This window comes from Euprymna scolopes, chromosome 2 (genome assembly GCF_053919585.1).
Source record: "Euprymna scolopes isolate OS-2025 chromosome 2, ASM5391958v1, whole genome shotgun sequence".
NCBI lineage: Eukaryota > Metazoa > Mollusca > Cephalopoda > Sepiida > Sepiolidae > Euprymna > Euprymna scolopes.
In genome coordinates, this window is record NC_136483.1 from 127825861 (window position 1) to 127844878 (window position 19018).

Here is a 19018-nt window from a genome sequence, read left to right on the forward strand (position 1 = left end):
TCTTTAATTTATCTGTGGACATACCTGTCAAAGAACAGATTTATAATACTGAAACCCTGTTAGCAAAAGTGTGTACTCTAATTTTTACAGAGTTTTCAACAAAGTATAATTTTGATTACTTGAAAGTATTGTTTAATTTTGATTACTTCAAAGTATTCTTTAATTTTGATTACTTCAAAGTATTGTTTGAAGTAATCAAAATTATACTTTGTTGAAAACTCTGTAAAAATTAGAGTAGACATCAAGACCCTATTTACTTGATGAGATGAAGCGTAGTATCGAAACAGATACTACACTATACTGTGAAGCAATGCTAAGGACATCTTACATCAATTCTGTTGTTTGTTGTTTCAGGTGAATCCATTCATATTGCTCTTCATGCTGTAGCTGAGGATGTGAACATAAGACTTGATAAAAATACAATCCACATTGAGAACACATTTATTTCATTGGCTAACCAGAGAAATATTCGGATTCACAATCGATCGAATACCATTGCCAACTATAAATGGAGCAAATTTGAAACCAGTGCAGAGGAAGAGGAAGCAAAAAACAGGTAAAGAGATATTGCGATTTATTATCTTGTTTTAAAGCAATGAAGAAAGGAACAAGTCTCAATCCCCTGTGGCAGAGACATCTCCAAAGACTCACATCATCCCTACATGTGCTGTAGAGTAGCATAGCATTTATACTCACTCTCTATTCACTCTCTACTGCCCCCACAATGACTGAGTAGCTATCTTTGAGAATATTGCTAAGCAAATTGATCATACTCAGTCTGCTCATCCCTCAGCCAACATTTATATCTGTGGAGATTTTAACATTTACAATGTTAAATGATTAATCCATTCAAATAAAACAGATGATTACGGGAAATTTTGTCATGATTTCTCCCCTGCTTATAACCTAACACAGATTGTGGGTAGCTGATGCTGATGGTCATGCTGATGCTGATGGACAATTTGCAAGTCTTTTAGATCTCTTTTCTAACAACATGCCCTGAACTGTGCTCATTGTCAGTTTTGTCTCTGCTAGGATCTTCTGATCATTCTGTTGTCTCAGTAAAGATAAGAATAAAGCATAACAAATATTCCTCTCTATCAAACAGATACTTGTTGGCAGACTGGGATGGATACCAGGCATTCATATCAGAACTACCCCTACACTATAATGTTTAAAAAGACTGCGTCTGCTATAGCATCTGACTGAACTGACTGGTTAACCATCAGCATAAGCAGTTACATATCCTCCAAGAAATTCCATCAAAAACTGAACAGCTAGCCATCTTACACCCCCGAATGTTATTGTACATAAAAAACACTACTTCAATTGTTTTAAACATAATTAAATGTTTTGAAACTAAAGCCACATTTATGACTTCGAGCAATCACTGTAAAAAGATTGTAGAAAATGCAAGAGAGTCATATGCTCAGTCCATCAAGTCCAAAGTAGAAGAACAAAGGCTTCATTCCGGTGATTTTTGGTAAATAACAAGCAAGGTTCTGAACAGATGTGTATCCTCCATCCTGACCATCTTCAATGTGCCTGAGGTGATTTCAGCAGCATTTTGACAAAGCCAAACTCTTTGCCAAGAACTTTGCAACGAACGCAATCCTATGCAATCAGGGCCACTTTTCTCCAGAATTTTCTCCTAAGACTGATAATAATCTGTGCCACATCCACATATCTGTACAAGATGTTGCCACATTCATTAAGAACGTTGATTCCAGTTATAGTACTCAAAAAGCTGCAGCTGGAACTAGCACTCATCCTTACAAAGCTGTTTAATCATTGCCTAAAAGAGAAATGTTTCCCAACACCTTGGAGAACTCATTAGTCTGTTCAGTATTTAAAAATATTGGAAATCAGTCCTTAGCATCTCAGAACAGATCAATTAGCCTTCTGTGTGCATTAGCAAGTTGCTTGAATCTGTGTTAAATAGAGAAATTGTAAACCACTTCAGCAAAAACAACTTACTCAGTGACAAACAATATGGTTTCCTGCAAGATAGAGTGTATAAATTGTAATCTCACAACAAAGTTTTCCTCTTTAGAGTAATAGCTCTTGACATGTCAAAGAAATTTGATAGGCTTTGGCATAAAAGCCTACTTCACAAGATTTCTAGCTATGGAATATCTGGAAATGTCTTCTCAACCACTGAATCTTTTCTCACTGATAGGTTTATACAAGTAATTGTTCATGGACAGAAGTCAAAAGCTGAAAGCATCAATACTGACATGCCTCAAGAATCCAACCTGGGCTCAACTCTCTTCTTTATCTTCATCAAAAATCTCCCAAATCACATTCTAAGTTCATTCGTCAACATATATGCTGAGGACTCTACTATCTATGGCAACACTTCAAAGGCCAAGGTGGTTTGTTAATTTAATGCATTCAAAACCAAGATCATATGCTTTCACTACCAAAGTTCTGACTCAAACTTAGCCCCAGTTGATATGAATGGCTCTCGTCTCAAAGCTCCTTGCTTTGACAAGCTTCTGGGTCTGACCTTCCAATTTTAAATGGAAAACTTACTTTAAATCCATTGCCAAGATCACTGTAAAAATGGTTGCATCATTCTACCATTTCAGAAGGTATCTGACTTCCAACGCAGTCCTCTACTTGTGCAAAAGCCGAATACGTTCAGAAATAAGAATTCATTTTGGGCAGATATTTTCAGAAACACAATATGATCTAAAGATTATGAATAGAGAATCTACACACAAGGGTAAACATTAAAACATTACTATAAGTTTGAGGGCCAGCAACAATACAGAGTATGGAAAGATAATTGTATAGGAGAAATGAGTTATGTTTCTGAATTTTTTAGATGAGGATTGGTTATTTGTATTATTTGGACTACTGTTCTCATCTTGAGTATCATTTTCACAACATTTCGGTCAATGTAACCTACGACCTTCTTCAGGTGTATCTTGTCGAACTTGGGAATTTCGAATTTCGAACAGAACCCTTTAATTACTTCATGGGGTAGCATGCTGTTGTTCCATCAGTTATGACTGGATAGGGGGCCCTAAGTAATTCGCAATTGTATATTCAGTTGCCCACACTGAGAACTGAACCTTCAACTTTCAAGAGAAAGTCACTTTCACAATTGATTTTTCAAAGTACCCTATCGATTGTGCTACAGGTAAAATTAATGTTTTCTAAATACACAATTAAATTAATCCCGTCTCTGAATACACAATAAATTAATACCGTCTCCAAATACACAATTAAATTAATGCGTTTTCTAAATACACAATTAAGTTAATACCTTTTCTAAATACACAATTGAATTAATACCTTTTCTAAATACACAATTAAATTAATACCGTTTCTAAATACACAAATAAATTAAAACCTTTTCTAAAGGTATTAATTTACAATCCATTGTGTAATGGATCGTAAATTAATACCTTTTCTAAATACACAATGTATCGTAAATTAATACCGTTTCTAAATACACAATGCATCGTAAATTAATACTTTTTCTATACACACAAATAAATTAATGTTTTCTAAATATACAATAAAATTATTACTTTTTCTAAATACACAATTAAATTAAAATGTTTCTAAATACACAATAGAATTAATACCTTTACTAAATACACAATAACATTAATAACTTTTCTAAATACACAATTAAATTAATACATTTTCTAAATACACAATTAACTTAATACCATTTTTAAAAACACAATTAAATTACTACCGTCTCTAAATACTCAATTAAATTGATACCTTTTCTAAATACAAAATGCATCTTAAATTAATACCTTTTCTAAATACATAATGCACGATCAAATAACACCTTTTCTAAATACATGATGCACTGTGAATAAATACCTTTTCTACATACACAATTAAATTAATAACTTTTCTAAATACACAATTAAATTAATACCTTTTCTAAATAAACAATTAAATTAATAATTTTTTTAACTACACAATTAAGTTAATACCTTTTATACATACACAATTAAGTTAATAACTTTTCTCCATACATAATTAAATTAATACCTTTTCTACATACACAATTAAATTAATACCTTTTCTAAATACACAATTTAATAAATACCGTTCTAAATACACAATTAAATTAATACCGTCTCTAAATACACGATTAAATTAATACCGTCTCTAAATACACAATTAAATTAATGCTTTCCTAAATACAAAATTAAATTACTACCTTCTCTAAATACACAATTAAATTAATGCTTTCCTAAACACACAATTAAATTACTACCTTTTTAAAATACACAATTAAATTACTACCTTCTCTAAATACACAATTAAATTAATGCTTTCCTAAATACACAATTAAATTACTACCTTCTCTAAATACACAATTAAATTAATGCTTTCCTAAATACACAATTAAATTACTACCTTCTCTAAATACACAATTAAATTAATGCTTTCCTAAATACACAATTAAATTACTACCTTTTTAAAATACACAATGCATCATCAATTAATACATTTTCAAATTACACATTGCATCGTGAATTAATACCTTCTATTAATACATAATTCACCGTGAATTAATACTTTTTTAAAATACACAATACACAGTAAATTAATAACTTTTCTAAATCTTTGATAGGGTATGGTATAAAGGTTTACTTCACAAGATCTCCAGCTATGGTATAGCTGGAAATGTCTTCTCAATTATTAAATCATTTCTTTCTGATAGGTTCATAAGAGTAGTAGTTGCGGGGCAAAAATCAGAAGCTCACAGTATTAATGCCGGTGTCCCTCCGAGGTCAATCCTGGGCCCAACTCTTTTCCTGATCTACATTAATGATCCTCCAAATCACATCCTTACATCATTTGTAGACATTTATGCTGACGACACTACCATTTATGGTAGCACATCTAAGACAGTAAACGACCAAGTTCTCTCCAATTCTCTCTCCTCTGATCTTGAGCACGTAGTACAATGGGGAAAGGAGTGGCTGGTTACTTTTAATGCATCTAAAACCAAGCTTCTCTCTTTACATCATCAACATTCTGATCCCCATCTGGCATCAATTGAAATGAATGGCTCTCGTCTTTAGGAGGCCTTAAGTTTTGACAAGCTTCTGGGCTTGACCATTACTCCTGATCTTAAATGGAACACGTACATCAAATCTGTTGCCAAGGCCGCTGGAAAAATGGTGAGGGTCTTTAAAACGATCCGGTAGATATCTCACTGCTGATGCCATTCTCTATCTATATAAGAGCCAGGTACGTCCACGGATGGAATACTGTTACCACATCTGGGCAGGAGCTGCTAGAAAGGACTTGTCCTGCCTTGATAGAGTTCAAAATAGACTTCGTAGCCTCGTAGGAGATGTCCTTTTCTCTTCCCTGCAACCTATATCTCACAGAAGAGATGTTGCGAGTTTGTCTCTGATTTATCGTTATTTTCATGGAAAGTGTTCGACTGAGCTTCAGTCTGTGGTCCCCCCTCGCCTAACTTTCACAAGAAACACTCGTCTAGCTGTAAACACTATCAATAATTCCCCCCCACTCTTTATCTGTGCCTAAACCTAAACGTAGATTCGATGAACAAATCTTCTTTCTTAGAACTGCACGCCTGTGGAATTGTCTTCCATTTTCCTGCTTTCTGGCTGGCTACAATATGGTTGTGTTCAAGTCTAACGTAAATAAGTTCTTTATGAGCCGTTCCATATAAGTTATCAAATTTACCAAATTTTCATTACTAATGATTACTATATTGTCACATTTCTACTTACACTCTTTAACCCTTATCCTTGAGTGGCGTCTTGGCCTTGATAATGTGGTGATGCCTATGTAAAAAAAAAATACACAAAGCATCGTAAATTAATACCATTTCTAAAATCACAATGCATTGTATATTAATATCTTTTCTAAAAAGACAATACACAATGCATCGTGAATTAAGACCTTTTCTACACACACAATGCATCGTAAATTAATACCTTTTCTAAATACACAATTCATAATAAATTAATGCCTTTTTTAAATACCCAATGTATCTTAAATTAATAGCTTATCTAAATACACATTACACCGTGAATTAATAGCTTTTCTAAATACACAGTGCATCGTAAATTTATACCTTTTCTAAATACACAATGCATCGTAAATAATTACCTTTTCTAAATACACAATGCATCATAAAATAATACCTTTTCTAAATACACAATGCGTCGCGAATTAATACCTTTTCTAAATACACAATGCATCATGAATTTATTCCTTTTTTAAATACACAATGCATCTTCAATTAATACATTTTCTAAATACACATTGCACTGTGAATTAATGCCTTTTCTTAATAAATAATTGAATTAATAACTTTCTTAACTACACAATTAAGTTAATACCTTTTATAAATACGCAATTAAATTAATAACTTTTCTACATACATAATTAAATTAATACCTTTTCTACGTACACAATTAAATTAATACCTTTTCTAAATACACAATTAAATTTATACCGTCTCTAAATACACAATTAAGTTAATGCTTTCCTAAATACACAATTAAATTACTACGTTCTCTAAATACACAATGCATCGTAAATTAATACCTTTTCAAATTACACATTGCACCGTGAATTAATATCTTCTCTTAATACACAATGCACCGTGAATTAATACGTTTTTTAAATACAAAATGCACAGTAAATTAATAACTTTTCTAAATACACAAACCATCGTAAATTAATACCATTTCTAAAAATACAATGTATTGTAAATTAATACCTGTTCTAACTACACAATGCACTGTAAATTAATACCTTTTCAAACTACACAATGCATGGTAAATTAATACCTTTTCTAAACACACAGTGCATTGTAAACAATTACCTTTTCTTAATACACAATGTATTGTCAATTAATAGATTTTCTACATACACAATTCATCGTCATTAATACCTTTTCTAAATACACAATGCACTATAAATTAATACCTTTTTCTGACTACACAATGCATTGTAAATTAATACCTTTTCTTAATACGCAATGTATCGTGAATTAATACCTTTTCTAAATTACACAATGTCTAATAAATTAATGCCTTTTTTAAATACACAATGCATCTTAAATTAATAGCTTATCTAAATACACATTACACCGTGAATAAACAGCTTTTTCTAAATACACAGTGCATCGTGAATTAATACCTTTTCTAAATACACAATGCATCGTTAATAATTACCTTTTCTAAATTCACAATGCATCATAAAATAATACCTTTTCTAAATACACAATGCGTCGCGAATTAATACCTTTTCTAAATACACATTGCACTGTGAATTAATGCCTTTTCTTTATACACAATGCATCGTCAATTAACACCTTTTAAAAATACACAATGTATCGTGAATTAATATCTTTTTTAAATACACAAGGCACCGTTAATTAATTCATTTTCTTCATGCACAATGCATCATGAATTAATACCTTTTCTAAATACACAATGCATTGTAAATTAATACATGTTCTAAATATACAATGCACCATAAAGTAATACCTTTCCTGAATACACAATGATTCGTAAATTGATACCATTTCTAAAAACCGAATGCATTGGAAATTAATACGTTTTCTAAATACACAATGCACCGTCAATTAATACCTTTTTAAATATATAATGCATTGTCAATTAATATATTTTCTAGATAAAAAATACATCGTAAATTCCTACCTTTTCAAAATACCAGATGCATGGAAAATTAATACCTTGTCTAAAAACACAATGCATCGTAAATCGTAAATCAATACCTTTTCTAAATATACAACACACCGTAAATTAATACCTTTTCTAAATACACATTGCACCGTAAATGAATACCTTTTCTCAATACACAATGCACTGTAAATAAATAGCTGTTTTAAGTACACAATGCATCATAAATGAATACATTTTCTAAGTACACAATGCATTGTAAATTGATACCTGCTAAAAATACACAATGCATCATAAATAAATACATGTTCTATATATACAATGCATCATAAATTCATACCTTTTCTAAATATACAATGCACCGTGAAGTAATAGCTTTTCTGAATACACAATGCATTGTAAATTAATACCTTTTTGAAATACACAATGCACCGTAAATTAATACATTATCTATATACATAATACATCGTAAATTAATACCTTTTTTAAATACACAATGCATCGTGAATTAATACCTTTTCTACACACACAATGCACCGTGAATTTATACGTTTTCTTAATGCAAAATTCACCAAAAATTAATAACTTTTTTTAAATACACAATGCATCGTCAATTAATATCTGTTCTAAGTACACAATGCATTCTAAATTAATACCCTTTCTAAATACACAATGTATTGTAAATTAATACCTTTTCTAAATACACAATGCATCATAAATTAATACCTTTTCTAAATACACAATGCATCGTAAATTGATACCTTTCTAAATACACAATGTATTGTAAATTAATACACATTCAATGCAAAACCGATAATTAATTCATTTTCTATATATATTAATACGTTTTCTCAATACTCAATGCACCATTATTTTATACTGTTTTTGAATACACCATGAAGTAATATCTTTTATAAGGACGCAATGCATCGTAAATTAATACCTTATCTAAATACACAATGCATCGTAAATTAATCACTTTTCTAAATACACAATGCATCGTAAATTAATCAATTTTCTAAATACACTATCTATCGTAAATTAATCACTTTTCTAAATACACAATGCAACGTGAATTAATACAATTTCTCAATACACAATGCATCGTGAATTAATACCTGTTCTAAAGCCACAACACACCGTACTTTAATACCTTTTCTAAATACACAATGCACCCCAAATTAATACCTTTTCTAAATACACAATGCATTGTAAATTAATTCCTTTTCTAAATACACAAAGCATCATCAATTAATACCTTTTCTAAATGCACAATGCATCATAAATTAATACCTGTGAATAAACACGATGCGCTGTATATTAATACCTTTTTAAATACACAATGCATCTTAAATTGATTCCTCTTCTAAATATACATTGCACCGTGAATTAATACCTTTTCTTAATACACAATGCATCGTAAATAAATACCTTTTCGTAATACACAATTTATCGAGAATTTATACTTGTTCTAAACGCACAATACACCGTAAATTAATAACTTTTCTAAGTACACAATGCATCATAAATTAATACCGTTTTGAAATACGCAATGCATCGTAATTAATACCTCTCTAAATACACAATGCAGAGTACATTAATACCTTTTCTTATACACAATGCATCGTAAATTTATACCTGTTCTAAATACACAATGCGCCGTAAATTAATATCGTATCTAAAGATGCAATGACTCATAAATTAATACCTTTTTAAAATACACATTTCACCGTAAATAAATACCTTTTGTAAATACACATTGCACCGTACATTAATACCTTTTCTTAATGCACAATGCACCCTTAATTAATACCTTTTTTTAAATACGCAATGCATTGTAAATTAATTCATTTTATGACTACATAATTCATCTTTAATTAATACCTTTCCTAAATACACAAGGCATCGTGAATTAATACCTGTTCTAAATACAAAATTCACCGTAACGTAATAATACCTACAATACACAAATCATCATTAATTAATACACAGTGAATCGCAATACACAAATCATCGTTAATTAATACACAGTGAATCGCAAATTAATACCTTTTTTAAATACACAATGCATCGTAAATTCATACCTTTTCCAAATACACAATGAATTGTAAATTAATACCTTTTCTTAATACACAATACATCGGTAATTAAGACCTTTTTTTAATACACAATACATCGGTAATTAAGACCTTTTCTAAATACACAATGCACAGTAAATTAATACCTTTTGAAATGCAAAATGCGTCGTAAATTAATACCTGTTCTAAATACTCAATGTCTTGTGAATTAATAACTTTTCTAAATACACAATGCCCCGTAAATTAACAACTGTTTCTAAATACACAATGCATAGTAAATTAATACCCTTTTATTAATACATAATACACCGTAAATTAATACCTTTTCTGAATACACATTGCATCGTGAATTAATACCTTTTCCTAATGTACATTCCACCGTAAATTAATACCTTTTCCTAATACACAGTTCATTTTAAATTAATACCTTTTCTAAATACACAATGCATCGCAAATTAATACCTTTTCTTAATACACAATGCATCGCAAATTAATACCTTTTCCTAATACACAATTTATCGTGAATTAATACTTTTTCTAAACACACAATACACCGTCGTCAATTAATAACTTTTCTAAGTACACAATGCATCGTAAATTAATACCTTTTCGAAATACGCAATGCATCGTAAATAATAACTTTTCTAAATACATAATGCATCCGTAATTAATATCTGTTCTAAATACACAATGCGCCGTAAATGAATATCTTATCTAAAGATGCAATGACTTGTAAATTAATACCTTTTCAAAATACACAATGCATCGTGAATTAATACCATTTCTAAATACACAATTCATCATAAATTAATGCCTTTTCATAAACACGATACACTGTAAATTAATACCTTTTTAAATACACAAGGCATCGTAAATTAATACCTTTTCTAAATACACGTTGCACAGTACATTAATACCTTTTCTAAATACACGTTGCACAGTACATTAATACCTTTTCTAAATACCCAAATCATCGTAAATTAATACCTTTTCTAAATACCCAAATCATCGTAAATTAATACCTTTTCTAAATACACAATGCATCGTAAATTAATACCTTTTCTAAATACACAATGCATCGTAAATTAATACCTTTTCTAAATACACAATGCATCGTAAATTAATACCTTTTCTAAATACACAATGCATCGTAAATTAATACCTTTTCTAAATACACAATGCATCGTAAATTAATACCTTTTCTAAATACACAATGCATCGTAAATTAATACCTTTTCATAATGCACAGTCCATCGTAAATTAATACCCTTTTTTAATACACATTTCACCGTAAATTAATACTGGTTCTGAATACACATTGCATTTCATACATTTCTTATTACACAATGCACCGTGAATTAATACCTTTTTTAAATAAACGATGCATTAATAATATTAATACTTTTTATTAATACACAATGCATCGTAAATTAATACCTTTTCTAAATACACAGTGCATCAATGGTAAGGTTTGAGACATTGTTTTGAACAAAGATTGCTGCGTAGTTCAGATCCGTAACCAAGATGGCGGTGAAGAATCAAATACGGTCCGTGGTGTAGTTAACCTCTTAAGTTCTGAGATATTATGTTGAACAAAGATGGCGGCGTAGTTCAGATCAGTAACCAAGATGGCGGTGAAGAATTAAATGCGGTCCGTAACGTAGCAAACGGCGACTTGAATGAATCCAAAATTCGACAATTTTTATAATAATTTTGCGATGTTTTCATTGGTTGTTTAGCACAGCTGTTGGTTATAAAAATGATTGGCGAATCTATTCGTCTCATAACCCCATCAAAAACATTTTACACAGGCCCTTTTTTGATATAATGGGAAAATCCTTTCGGATTCAATTTTGGTTTCACTTGAGAAATGAAAGAAAAATAAATAAATAAAAATAAATGAACAAAGAAAAATAAACCAATAATTGTTTTTTTTTTTTTTTGTATTTTTTTTCTTTTTCCTCTGGTTTTATGGGAATTTGTCTTTATTCTCATCAGTCAGAAAGAATTAATATATTGGTATAATGTGTGCAAAAAGAAGCCATTTTTTTTTTGATACATATAAAAATAAACACTTTTTAAATATATATAAACATACAAATAGAATACTTTTCAAATACATATAAACCTATGCACAAAAACTCACAAATATACATTTTTTGTTTTGTTTTAACAAATGTTTGCCAAAAAAAAAAGAGATACAAAAAGAACTATTTGACAAATAGGAAGTTTACAAAAGGGTTTTAACAAGTGGCTTTTTTTCTTCTTTTTTTTTGTAACAAAAACATTGTTAGGTATTAATTGGTTAATTTGGTTAGTAAGGTAGAAATGGTCGCAGTTTAACGTCGTGCCCGGGACAATTTACAATTTTTTTTTTTTTTTTTTTTTTTTGTGATTTTAACTGTTCATGCTTCTCCTTTTGGGTTTCTGAAAAGAGATTTATTCATAATTAGATTCCAAAAAGTTCGGTTATAAAATGTCTTAATTTTATTCTTTTTATAGGTTTAGTGAAAATGTCGGCTATATTATTCTCAGACGTCATATAAGTAAGAGTAATAAATTTTTTTCTTATTTCATCCCTTATAAAATGATATCTGATATCAATATGCTTCGACCTTTGATGAATCATAGAATTATTTGCTAATAAGATACTGCTCTGATTATCACAATGAATTACTATAGGTTTTTTTACTTAGATCTGGTTTTAAAATAGATTTTAGAAGGGTGTTCAGAAAAATTGCCTCCTGCGCAGAATGAGTAAGAGCCACATATTTTGCTTCATAAGTAGAAAGTGCAACAATTTGTTGCTTTTTAGTTTTCCAAGAGATCATAGGTCCAGTCTTTGACAGTCTAAAACAATACCCCGCTATACTCTTTCTATCCTCAGAGTTAGCCCAATCTGAATCCGAAAAACCTAAATTTTGAGGATATGTGGATTTTTTTAATATTAAAGATTGTTCCTTGGTTCCTTTTAGGTAACGAAGGATTTGTTTTGCACGATTAAGGTCTTTAATTGTCGGTTTCGATAAGTTTTGAGATAGCTTTGTTACAGTGTAACATATGTCAGGCCTTGTTGCGGTCATCAAGTAGATGAGGCTCCCTACCATTTCCCTGTATATTCGGTTATCTATGAATTTTGTTTCGGTCCTTATATTTTTATTAATGTCTATTTCAACGGGAGTTGAACGTGGCTTACAATCTTGCATTTCGAACTTGAGCAGAATTTTTTCAATGTATCGTGATTGGTTCATAATTATAGTTTCATTTTCACAGGTAAATTTTATACCGAAGAACCATGACAGTCGTCCAAGATCGGCCATTTTAAATTTTTTAATTAATTCATCTTTAACATCTCTTAAAGTGTTGTCACAGTTTGAGGCGAGTAATATATCGTCAACCCAAAAAACCAAACTCAACAATTTATTACCTACATTTTTGGTATACATGCACGCGTCTACGGGACATTGTTTGAATTCCTGTTCTATTAAATAATTATGGAGTGTTAAATTCCAATTGTGTGCACTTTGTTTTAGTCCATATAACGATTTATTTAATTTCCACACCCAATTTTTATTTTTCATTTTAAATCCCTCTGGAGGGTAAATGTAGATTTCACAGTCAGAGCATTTAAATAAGCATTTTTTACATCCATTTGATGTATTTTTAAATTGTATTGAGTGGCAAGTTGTAATAAAATTCTAATTGTCGTTAAATTTGTCGTTGGTGAAAATGTTGCACAATATTCCACTCCAGGAATTTGTGAGAAACCTTTCGCCACAAATCTTGCTTTAAAAGTTTCACTGCCAGAAGTTGTGATTGTTTTGGAGAAAACCCAGCGTGAAGAAATTATATTTTTATCTGTTGGTTTTGCCACTATTTCGTATGTGTTATTTTCAGATAAAGCTTTCAATTCGGATACCATAGCTTGTTCCCATTCTTGGTGATTTTGTGAATTAATCGCCTCATTATAACTTTCTGGTGCGCTGTTTAACGAATAACAGTAATCCACGGCGTAATCTTGTATCTTTTCAGTTTGTAAGAAGTCTGGCCTTTTTCGCTCCCTTATTGAGTATCGACGTGTCTGGTTACTGTTTTCGTCAGAAGTACTGTAATTGTCGTCGTTATTAATATTTTCATTGTGATCGATTAAGATGCTAGGCAATATTTCACGTTTTTCAGTCACTGGATCGCCATTTTTTAAATGTAATGTATCATTGAATTTTACACATCTAACCCTTTTTATGGCATTTTGAGCTGCAAAGTAGATTAAGTATACCGGACTATTTTTATCGTAACCTACGAAAGTACCTTTTTCGCTTTTAGTATTTAGTTTACTAATGTTTTCTATAAATGCAAAACAATCAGAACCAAATAGATGCATTCATTCTATTCATTTTAGCTTTTACACCGGAAAACGCTTCATACGGCGTTTTTCCTAGCCTCTTATTGAACGATCTATTTCTGATATATGCTGCTGCCATTAAAGCGTATGTCCATAAACTATGCGCTAATTTTGATTCGATAAGTAGGCATCTTGTCATCTCAAAAAGGGTTCGCCATGCCCTTTCAGCTGTGCCATTTTGGAAGGAGGAGTATGGCGCCGATTTCTCATGTTTAATACGGTGGTTAATTAATAGAAGTTCAAAGTCTTTACTAGTAAATTCAGTCCCATTGTCTGAGCGAATACATTTTACTGAACCGTATGGGACAACATCAGCTAAATATTTCTTAGTGGCGAGGATAGTGTCGGATTTGTTTTTTAGAAAATAAACCATAATTAAACCGGAAAAATCATCAATAAAGTTCAAAACGTACCTTAGATTGTTTCTCCCCATCAGGCTGATCGGACCTGCTAAGTCACAATGCACAAGTGAGAGAATTTTCGTAGCTTTTTTGTCTGGAGTTTGGCTTATATTTTTTTTCATTTTCCCCTGTGCACACACATCACAATTTGGGAGATCGTCTGAAGGTATTATTTTCATGCCTTCGACTACATTTGGTAATTTTTTAATATCAGCTGTATTGCAGTGTCCTAGAATTTTATGCCAGGTTTCCAAGTCGTGACAGACAGTTTTTGAGGGAAACATACTTTTTAAATAATATAGTCGGCCATTTTCTTTAATGTCAAATATAGTTCCATTGGGGTATGTCAATTTTGATGTATTTTGGCCAAATTGTATATTCGCGCCTTGTTTAATTGCAGGCTGCACGGAAAATATGTCTTGCTTAAATGTAGGTATGAACAGAGCATTTTTTAGAATACAGTTACAGATTTCGCCTTTATTATTTTTTAGGGATATTTTAGCATCACCTCTTTTCAAGACTATATCATTTATTTGACTACCGTCGACAAGTTCGACAAAATGACTTTGAGGATTAAAGTTTGAATCAAAATTAATAAAATCAGATTCCTTGGTGATAACGTGCACTGTAGCACCACAGTCTACAAGGAGATTTTTACCGTTTGTGGTATTGTCAAAGTTACATGTGAATAGAAATGTATGTTCTTCCTCAAAGAACAACGTTTTTTACGGAGTCCATTTTAGAGCGTTTATATCGACATTGGAAACTTTTGTGGTTGGGTCATCCACAATTATAGCAGATAATTTTATTCTTTTTCTTGGGAAAATTACTTTTGGAGAATACGTTGCAGTGAGGAGCGTAATTTGGTTGTGTCTGCTTTCGAGAAGCATTTTTGAACTTAATAATATTGCTGGAGTTATTATTGTCCACGAGCATACGATTAGTCTCTTCGTAACTGCGCAATGCCACTTTAAATTCGCTGAAATTTATGGCTTTGTCTTTCTGAGTTATAACAGTTGTAAATGGTTTAATATCGGCTGGAAGTCCCTTGAGGGCCATTGATATCAACAAGCTATCACTTATTATTTCACCTGAGAGTTTTAAGACATTGGCGGTTGTTTCTGCCCTTATGACGTAGTCGGTAATCGTTTCATCCTCGTTACGTTTGAAAGAGGTTAATTCTGTATATAGGGATATTATTTTCGGTTTCCCTTTTGATAAATAATGTTCTCGTAATATGTTCAATGCTTTCCTCCCATCATCCAATGCGTCTCTTATAATCAGAGACAGACTTCTATCGTCTAAACATTGAATCAGTTCTGCAAAAACAGTCGCGTTTTTTTCGAGAAATTCGGGGTCGTTTGAATTCTGTTGTAGATTGTATGACTTTGTGTAGTTTTCGAATCCTTAGATATCCCAGAAATTTTACCTGCCACAATTCGAATTTAGATTCCGATCCGTCAAAGAAAAGACGGTGGCTGGGCGCATAACCGTTAAGTTCTGAGATATTATGTTGAACAAAGATGGCGGCGTAGTTCAGATCAGTAACCAAGATGGTGGCGAAGAATTAAATGCGGTCCGTAACGTAGCAAACGGCGAACTGATTGAATCCAAAATTCGACAATTTTTATAATTTTGCGACGTTTTCGTTGGTTGTTTAGCACAGCCGATGGTTATAAAAATGATTGAGGAATCCATTCGTCTCATACCCCCATCAAAAACATTTTACATTTTAGGATGCATTGTGTATTTAGAAAAAATTAAGACCTTTTCTAAATACACAGTGCATCGTAAATTAATACCTTTTCTAAATACACAATGCATCGTAAATTAATACCTTTTCTAAATACACAATGCATCGTAAATTAATACCTTTTTAAAATACACAATACATCGTAAATTAATACATTTTCTAAATACACAATGCATCCTAAATGTTAAGTTTGTAGGTTGAAACAAGTAACGTAGAAAGCAATACAAATGACGACTCAACAAACAAAGGTAGATCAAATAAGAAGTGTATTAGGAAAAGGTATATTTACAGGATATTTACATAATGGTGTCAAATAAGAGAGTCTTTGCTGGAGAAACATATCTGCTCTCGGCGGCTTTTGGTGAACACACACTCAGACTAACTGAGTCTTCCTATTTATGTGTAATTACTATCCACATATGCAAATGAATGTGTGCCACCACAACACTAAATTAATACCCTTTCTTATTAGCAAATAATTCTATGATTCATCAAAGGTCGAAGCATATTGATATCAGATATCATTTTATAAGGGATGAAATAAGAAAAATATTTATTACTCTTACTTATATGACGTCTGAGAATAATATAGCCGACATTTTCACTAAACCTATAAAAAGAATAAAATTAAGACATTTTATAACCGAACTTTTTGGAATTTAATTATGAATAAATCTCTTTTCAGAAACCCAAAAGGAGAAGCATGAACAATTAAAATCACACACAAAAAAAAAAAAAAAAATTGTAAAGTGTCCCGGGCACGACGTTAAACTGCGACCATTTCTACCTTACTAACCAAATTAACCAATTAATACCTAACATAATGTTTCCAGTTTTTGTTACAAAAAAAAAAGAAAAAAAGCAACTTGTTAAAACCCTTTTGTAAACTTCCTATTTGCCAAATAGTTCTTTTTGTATCTCTTTTTTTTTCAAAACACATAATGCATCATAAATTTATACCTTTTCTAAATACACAATGCATCGTAAAATTAATACCTTTTCTAAATACACAGGGCATCATAAATTAATACCTTTTCTAAATATACAATGCATCGTAAACGAATACCTTTTCTAAATACACATTGCATCGTAAATTAATACATTTTCTAAATACACAACGCACCATAAATTACTACCTTTTCTAAATACAAAATGCATCGTAAATTAATACCTTTTCAAAATACATAATGCTTTGTAAATTAATACCTTTTCTAAATACACAATGCACCGTAAATTAATATCATTTCAAAATACACAATGTATCGTAAATTAATACCTTTTCTAAATACACAATGCACCATGAATTAAAAACTTTTTCTAAAAACACAATGCATCGTAAATTAATTCCCTTTTCTTAATACACAATGCATCTTAAATTAATAGCTTTTCTATACACACAATGCATCGTAAATTAATACCTTTTCATAATACACATTGCACCGTAAATTAATACCCTGTCTTAACGCACAATGCACTGTGAATTAATACCTTTTTGAAATACACGATGCATCATAAGTTAATACTTTTTTCTAAATACACAATGCATTGTAAATCAATACCTTTTCTAAATACACAGTGCATCGTGAATTGATACCTTTTCTAAATACACACTGCATCGTAAATTTATACCTTTTCTAAGTACACAATGCATCGTAAATTAAGACCTTTTCTAAATACACAATGCACTGTAAATTAATACCTTTTTAAATAACCAATGCATCGTAAATTAATCCCTGTTCTAAATACTCAATGCACCGTAAATTAATACTTTTTCTAAATACACAATGCATGGTAAACTAATACCTTTTCTAAATACACATGTAACGTGCATCCAGGAGATAAGCGCCCGCGTGTTTGCGTGTTGTGTGGGTACGTGGGAGAGACGGATGGGGGGAAAAAGACTTACCCTGAGACCAGCTCAGCGTTACCGACCAAAAATAGAAAAGAAAGACCAAGATGGCGACCGCCGTCTTTTGTAAAGTATGATGTCTCGCAAAGTCACACAAATTCTCGGAATATGCAAATTTAGCCGGCCTAGAACGACGATAAAAGCGGGTGAGGGGAAAGACGTGGGGCAGTGACGAATGTAGTTGGCTGGGGAATCGTGTGGCTGTTGCTTCTTGTGCCGTGTTGAGGATATCTTACCGTGTTAAAGAGAGAGTCGGGCGCCATCTTGAATTTTTCCTTACACTTTTTACTTACAAGCTATTTCGGCCATTTGGCCTCTAGGACTATGACCGAGTCGAAATTTGAATTAAAGCTCATACCCGAGTTTGACGGGTCCACGTCCATCGTCGACTGGGTTGAAAGGGTCGAGCTGACGTGCGACCTTTGTGAGGTGAAAAGGGTACACACTGTAATTCCCTTGAGATTGGCTGGGGGTGCCTTGAGTGTATATCAGCAACTCAGTGCTGCCGAAAAGGGAGATGTCACCGCAATTAAAGCTGCGCTGTACAAGGCATTTGCCATGGATCCTTGTACGGCCTATGAAAAATTTGCTTCCCGAAAACTTCTACCGGAGGAAAGCGTGGACGTTTTCTTCGCTGAGTTAAAGAAACTCGCAGTTCTGTTCGGTGGAGGGGTGTCAGAGCGGACGCTTGCGTACGCGTTTGTGGCGGGCCTTCCCACTCGGGTGAAGCAGCTACTGAGAGCCTCAACCAGCGTTTCAACAACGACCATGGAACACTTGATGGAACGTGCTCGAGCCATCA

The 19018-nt window shown here is 31.8% G+C and overlaps 1 protein-coding gene across 4 annotated transcripts in view; it reads left to right on the forward strand.

The window, feature by feature from the left end:
- Window positions 1-19018, forward strand: part of LOC145295994 (hydrocephalus-inducing protein-like) — an 865028-nt gene that overhangs the window by 168125 nt on the left and 677885 nt on the right. For all 4 annotated transcript variants that reach the window (XM_080141978.1, XM_080141990.1, XM_080142009.1 and 1 more), the window contains exon 8: window positions 355-556. In XM_080141978.1, the coding sequence (XP_079998104.1) occupies window positions 355-556 (202 nt within the window). The remainder of the gene's footprint in view (window positions 1-354; window positions 557-19018) is intronic.